The sequence below is a fragment of the Oncorhynchus masou genome, unplaced genomic scaffold (genome assembly GCF_036934945.1).
Source record: "Oncorhynchus masou masou isolate Uvic2021 unplaced genomic scaffold, UVic_Omas_1.1 unplaced_scaffold_5824, whole genome shotgun sequence".
In the NCBI taxonomy this organism is placed as follows: Eukaryota; Metazoa; Chordata; class Actinopteri; order Salmoniformes; family Salmonidae; genus Oncorhynchus; species Oncorhynchus masou.
The window spans coordinates 13,844-20,197 of NW_027012244.1; the positions used below are offsets into that span (position 1 = coordinate 13,844).

Consider the following 6,354-nt stretch of genomic DNA (forward strand, 5'->3'; position numbering starts at 1 on the left):
AACAGAGGGATACAGAGCTCAATGGGACTTCCTGGAGGGATACAGACAGAGCTCAATGGGACTTCCTGGAGGGATACAGAGCTCCTGGAGGAGGATACAGACCTCAATAACAGAGGGATACAGAGCTCAATGGGACTTCCTGGAGGGATACAGACCTCAATAACAGAGGAATACAGAGCTCAATGGGACTTCCTGATACAGACCTCAATAACAGAGGATACAGAGCTCAATGGGACTTCCTGGAGGGATACAGAGCCAATGGGACTTCCTGGAGGGATACAGAGCTCAATGGGACTTCCTGGAGGATACAGAGCTCAATGGGACTTCCTGGAGGGATAAGCTCAACCAATCAAATGGGATGGGGGGATTTTTCAATCAGGACTTCCTGGAGGATAGCTCAATGGGACTTCCTGGAGGGACAGAGCTCAATGGGACTTCCTGGGAGGATACAGAGCTCAATGGGACTTCCTGGAGGAATACAGAGCTCAATGGGACTTCCTGGAGGGATACAGACCTCAATAACAGAGAATACAGAGCTCAATGGGACTTCCGGAGACCTCAATGGGACTTCCTGGAGGGATACAGACTCAATGGGACTTCCTGGAGGAATACAGAGCTCAATGATGGGACTTCCTGGAGGGATACAGAGATGGGACTTCCTGAGGGATACAGAGCTCAATGGGACAGAGGGATACAGAGCTCAATGGGACTTCCTGGAGGAATACAGAGCTGGAGGAATACAGAGCTCAAATGGACTTCCTGGAGGGATACAGAGCTCAATGGGACTTCCTGGAGGGATACAGACCTCAATAACAGAGGGATACAGACCTCAATGGGACTTCCTGGAGGAATACAGAGCTCAATGGGACTTCCTGGAGGGATATAGAGCTCAATGGGACTTCCAGGAGGAATACAGACCTCAATGGGACTTCCTGGAAGGATACAGACCTCAATAACAAAGGGAGAATTACAGCCGAGAGACATACCAGGAAGTTTAATCGTTTTATTTAAACCAATAAAAATACATTTTTCATTCAGGTTGATGATAGGACTTCCTTCTGTCTCTAAACCTGTTGCTCGACATGTCCACTACTCTGATACATCACTGATTCCACTCGGCAGCAAACACGCATCCTGACCTCTCTACCCTATCTGACCTGGGACTCTACGAGGTGTTGGCCTCCTGGTGGAGGAGGGCACTGAGGTCCAGTCTGGTTTTGTCCAAAGCTGCCGTCTTGGCCCGGCGGGATGGACGGGGTACCGGCACCGAGTCTGGAACATTCTCCCCATCACTATGGAGGGAGGCGGAGAGGAGGAGGAGGGGAGGGAGAGAGATGGAGAGGAGGAGGAGGGGAGGGAGAGAGATGGAGAGGAGGAAGGAGACGGATGGAGAGGAGGAGGAGGGGAGGGAGAGGATGGAGAGGAGGAGGGGAGACGGAGAGAGGAGGAGGAGGGAGACAGATGGAGAGGAGGAGGGAGAGGATGGAGAGAGGAGGGAGACGGATGGAGAGGAGGAGGGGGAGGGAGAGGAGAGGGAGAGGATGGAGAGGAGGGGAGACGGATGGAGGAGGAGGAGGGATGGAGAGGAGGAGGAGGAGGGAGTGGAGATGGAGAGGAGGAGGGGGAGACAGAGAGGAGGGAGAGGAGGAGGGGAGACGGAGAGGATGGAGAGGAGGAGGGGAGACGGAGAGGAGGGGAGAGGAGGAGGGGAGACGGAGGGAGAGGAGGGAGAAAATAAAGGTGATATACAGAACGGATCCATTTCAACATTCAGGGACGATTAAGCACTTCTCCTCCCCTCCTCTCACCTCTCCTCGGAGGACTCTGCCGATCTGCTGGACTTCTTGGCTCCTTTGACTGTGGAGGGTTTCCTCTGACCTACACACACACACACGATCAACTGTTAGTGGTGCTCAACCGTGTCAGAGGTTAGCAGGAGGTGTGTAAGATGGGCTTATACCTCTCCTGGGCCTCTTGGCAGACTGGTCCAGGTCCTGGTTGGCAGCCTCTGTAGAGATGAAGACTAAGGAGTTACATCTCTCTCCATGTCATCTGATTCAGTCTAACAGTAACATGAACCACAACCCTCAGTAGTAGTCTCCTCTCTCTACCCTCAGTAGTAGTCTCCTCTCTCTCTCTACCCTCAGTAGTAGTCTCCTCTCTCTCTACCCTCAGTAGTAGTCTCTCTCTCTCTACCCTCAGTAGTAGTCTCCTCTCTCTCTCTACCCTCAGTAGTAGTCTCCTCTCTCTCTCTCTACCCTCAGTAGTAGTCTCTCTCTCTCTCTACCCTCAGTAGTAGTCTCCTCCTCTCTCTCTACCCTCAGTAGTAGTCTCCTCTCTCTCTCTCTACCCTCAGTAGTAGTCTCCTCTCTCTCTACCCTCAGTAGTAGTCTCCTCTCTCTCTCTACCCTCAGTAGTAGTCTCCTCTCTCTCTCTACCCTCAGTAGTAGTCTCCTCTCTCTCTCTACCCTCAGTAGTAGTCTCCTCTCTCTCTCTACCCTCAGTAGTAGTCTCTCTCTCTACCCTCAGTAGTAGTCCTCCTCTCTCTCTACCCTCAGTAGTAGTCTCCTCTCTCTCTCTCTACCCTCAGTAGTAGTCTCCTCTCTCTCTCTACCCTCAGTAGTAGTCTCTCTCTCTCTCTCTACCCTCAGTAGTAGTCTCCTCCTCTCTCTCTACCCTCAGTAGTAGTCTCCTCTCTCTCTCTCTACCCTCAGTAGTAGTCTCCTCTCTCTCTCTCTACCCTCAGTAGTAGTCTCCTCTCTCTCTCTACCCTCAGTAGTAGTCTCTCTCTACCCTCAGTAGTAGTCTCTCTCTCTCTCTACCCTCAGTAGTAGTCTCCTCTCTCTCTCTCTCTACCCTCAGTAGTAGTCTCTCTCTCTCTCTCTACCCTCAGTAGTAGTCTCCTCTCTCTCTCTACCCTCAGTAGTAGTCTCCTCTCTCTCTACCCTCAGTAGTAGTCTCCTCTCTCTCTCTCTACCTCAGTAGTAGTCTCCCTCTCTCTCTCTACCCTCAGTAGTAGTCTCCTCTCTCTCTCTACCCTCAGTAGTAGTCTCTACCCTCAGTAGTAGTCTCTCTTTCTACCCTCAGTAGTAGTCTCCTCTCTCTCTACCTCTCAGTAGTAGTCTCTCCTCTCTCTACCCTCAGTAGTAGTCTCCTCTCTCTCTCTACCCTCAGTAGTAGTCTCCTCTCTCTCTCTACCCTCAGTAGTAGTCTCTCTCTCTCTACCCTCAGTAGTAGTCTCTCTCTCTCTCTACCCTCAGTAGTAGTCTCCCTCTCTCTACCCTCAGTAGTAGTCTCCTCTCTCTCTCTACCCTCAGTAGTAGTCTCTCTCTCTCTACCCTCAGTAGTAGTCTCCTCTCTCTACCCTCAGTAGTAGTCTCCTCTCTCTCTACCTCAGTAGTAGTCTCCTCTCTCTCTCTACCCTCAGTAGTAGTCTCCTCTCTCTCTCTACCTCAGTAGTAGTCTCTCTCTCTCTCTCTCTACCCTCAGTAGTAGTCTCCTCTCTCTCTACCCTCAGTAGTAGTCTCCCCTCTCTCTCCCTCAGTAGTAGTCTCCTCTCTCTCTCTCTCTAGTAGTAGTCTCCTCTCTCCTACCCTCAGTAGTAGTCTACCCCAGTAGTAGTCTCTCTCTCTCTCTACCCTCAGTAGTAGTCTCTCTCTCTCTCTACCCTCAGTAGTAGTCTCCTCTCTCTACCCTCAGTAGTAGTCTCCTCTCTCTCTCTCTACCCTCAGTAGTAGTCTACCCTCTCTCTCTCTCTACCCTCAGTAGTAGTCTCCCTCTCTCTACCCTCAGTAGTAGTCTCCTCTCTCTCTCTACCCTCAGTAGTAGTCTCCTCTCTCTCTCTACCCTCAGTAGTAGTCTCCTCTCTCTCTCTCAGTAGTCTCCTCTCTCTCTCTACCCTCAGTAGTAGTCTCTCTCTCTCTCTCTACCCTCAGTAGTCTCCTCTCTCTCTACCCTCTCTCTACCCTCTCAGTAGTAGTCTCCTCTCTCTCTACCCTCAGTAGTAGTCTCCTCTCTCTCTCTACCCTCAGTAGTAGTCTCCTCTCTCTCTCTACCCTCAGTAGTAGTCTCCTCTCTCTCTACCTCAGTAGTAGTCTCCTCTCTCTCTCTACCCTCAGTAGTAGTCTCCTCTCTCTCTCTACCCTCAGTAGTAGTCTCCTCTCTCTCTCTACCCTCAGTAGTAGTCTCCCCTCTCTCTACCCTCAGTAGTACCCTCAGTAGTAGTCTCATCTCTCTCTCTCTACCCTCAGTAGTAGTCTCCTCTCTCTCTCCCCTCAGTAGTAGTCTCCCTCTCTCTCTCTACCCTCAGTAGTAGTCTCCTCTCTCTCTCTACCCTCAGTAGTAGTCTCTCTCTCTACCCTCAGTAGTAGTCTCTCTCTCTCTCTACCCTCAGTAGTAGTCTCTCTCTCTCTCTACCCTCAGTAGTAGTCCTCTCTCTCTCTACCCTCAGTAGTAGTCTCCTCTCTCTCTACCTCAGTAGTAGTCTCTCTCTCTACCTCAGTAGTAGTCTCCTCTCTCTCTACCCTCAGTAGTAGTCTCTCTCTCTCTCTACCCTCAGTAGTAGTCTCCTCTCTCTCTACCCTCAGTAGTAGTCTCCCTCTCTCTACCCTCAGTAGTAGTCTCCTCTCTCTCTACCTCAGTAGTAGTCTCTCTCTCTCTCTACCCTCAGTAGTAGTCTCTCTCTCTCTACCTCAGTAGTAGTCTCCCTCTCTCTACCCTCAGTAGTAGTCTCCTCTCTCTCTACCCTCAGTAGTCTCCTCTCTCTCTCTACCCTCAGTAGTAGTCTCCTCTCTCTCTCTACCTCAGTAGTAGTCTCTCTCTCTCTCTACCTCAGTAGTAGTCTCCTCTCTCTACCCTCAGTAGTAGTCTCCTCTCTCTCTACCTCAGTAGTAGTCTCCTCTCTCTACCCTCAGTAGTAGTCTCCTCCTCTCTACCCTCAGTAGTAGTCTCCTCTCTACCCTCAGTAGTAGTCTCTCTCTCTCTCTACCCTCAGTAGTAGTCCCTCTCTCTCTACCCTCAGTAGTAGTCTCTCTCTTCTACCCTCAGTAGTAGTCTCCTCTCTCTCTCTCTACCCTCAGTAGTAGTCTCCTCTCTCTCTCTTACCCTCAGTAGTAGTCTCCTCTCTACCCTCAGTAGTAGTCTCCTCTCTCTACCCTCAGTAGTACCCTCACCTAGTAGTCTCCTCTCTCTCTACCCTCTACTACCTCAGTAGTAGTCTCCTCTCTCTCTACCCTCAGTAGTAGTCTCCTCTCTCTCTACCCTCAGTAGTAGTCCCTCTCTCTACCCTCAGTAGTAGTCCCTCTCTCTCTACCCTCAGTAGTAGTCTCCTCTACCCTCAGTAGTAGTCTCCTCTCTCTACCCTCAGTAGTAGTCCTCTCCCTACCTCAGTAGTAGTCTCCCTCTACCCTCAGTAGTAGTCTCTCCTCTACCCTCAGTAGTAGTCTCTCTCTCTCTACCCTCAGTAGTAGTCTCCTCTCTCTCTACCCTCAGTAGTAGTCTCCTCTCTCTCTCTACCCTCAGTAGTAGTCTCTCCTCTCTCTACCCTCAGTAGTAGTCCCTCTCTACCTCAGTAGTAGTCTCCTCTCTCTACCCTCAGTAGTAGTCTCTCTACCTCAGTAGTCTCCCCTCTCTCTCTACCTCAGTAGTAGTCTCCTCTCTACCCTCAGTAGTAGTCTCCTCTCTCTACCCTCAGTAGTAGTCTCCTCTCTCTCTACCTCAGTAGTAGTCTCCCTCCCCTCTCTCTACCCTCAGTAGTAGTCTCCCTCTCTCTACCTCAGTATTAGTCTCCTCTCTCTACCCTCAGTAGTAGTCTCCTCTCTCTCTACCCTCAGTAGTAGTCTCCCTCTCTCTCTCTACCCTCAGTAGTAGTCTCTCTCTCTCTACCCTCAGTAGTAGTCTCCTCTCTCTCTACCCTCAGTAGTAGTCTCCTCTCTCTCTCTACCAGTAGTCTCTCTCTTCTACCCTCAGAGTAGTCTCTCTCTCTACCCTCAGTAGTAGTCTCCTCTCTCTCACCCTCAGTAGTAGTCTCCTCTCTCTCTCCTCTACCCTCAGTAGTAGTCTCCTCTCTCTCTACCCTCAGTAGTAGTCTCCTCTCTCTCTCTTACCCTCAGTAGTAGTCTCCTCTCTCTCTCTATCCCTCAGTAGTAGTCTCCTCTCTCTCCTGTCTCTCTACCCTCAGTAGTAGTCTCCTCTCTCTCTTCTACCCTCAGTAGTAGTCTCCTCTCTCTCTCTACCCTCAGTAGTAGTCCTCCTCTCTCTCTACCCTCAGTAGTAGTCTCCTCTCTCTCTACCCTCAGTAGTAGTCTCCTCTCTCTCTACCCTCAGAGCAAATACGTAACTGAACGAAGTAATAAT

At 50.7% G+C, this 6,354-nt stretch overlaps 1 protein-coding gene across 1 annotated transcript; it reads right to left on the reverse strand.

The window, feature by feature from the left end:
* Nucleotides 1-989: 989 nt before the first annotated feature.
* Nucleotides 990-2,036, reverse strand: LOC135536251 (condensin complex subunit 3-like; the record flags this gene model as incomplete). The annotated part of the gene is made up of 3 exons (XM_064962616.1): nucleotides 990-1,292; nucleotides 1,809-1,878; nucleotides 1,961-2,036. Coding segments are annotated over 3 exons (273 nt in total), but the record flags the coding sequence as incomplete, so codon positions are not given.
* Nucleotides 2,037-6,354: the final 4,318 nt, after the last annotated feature.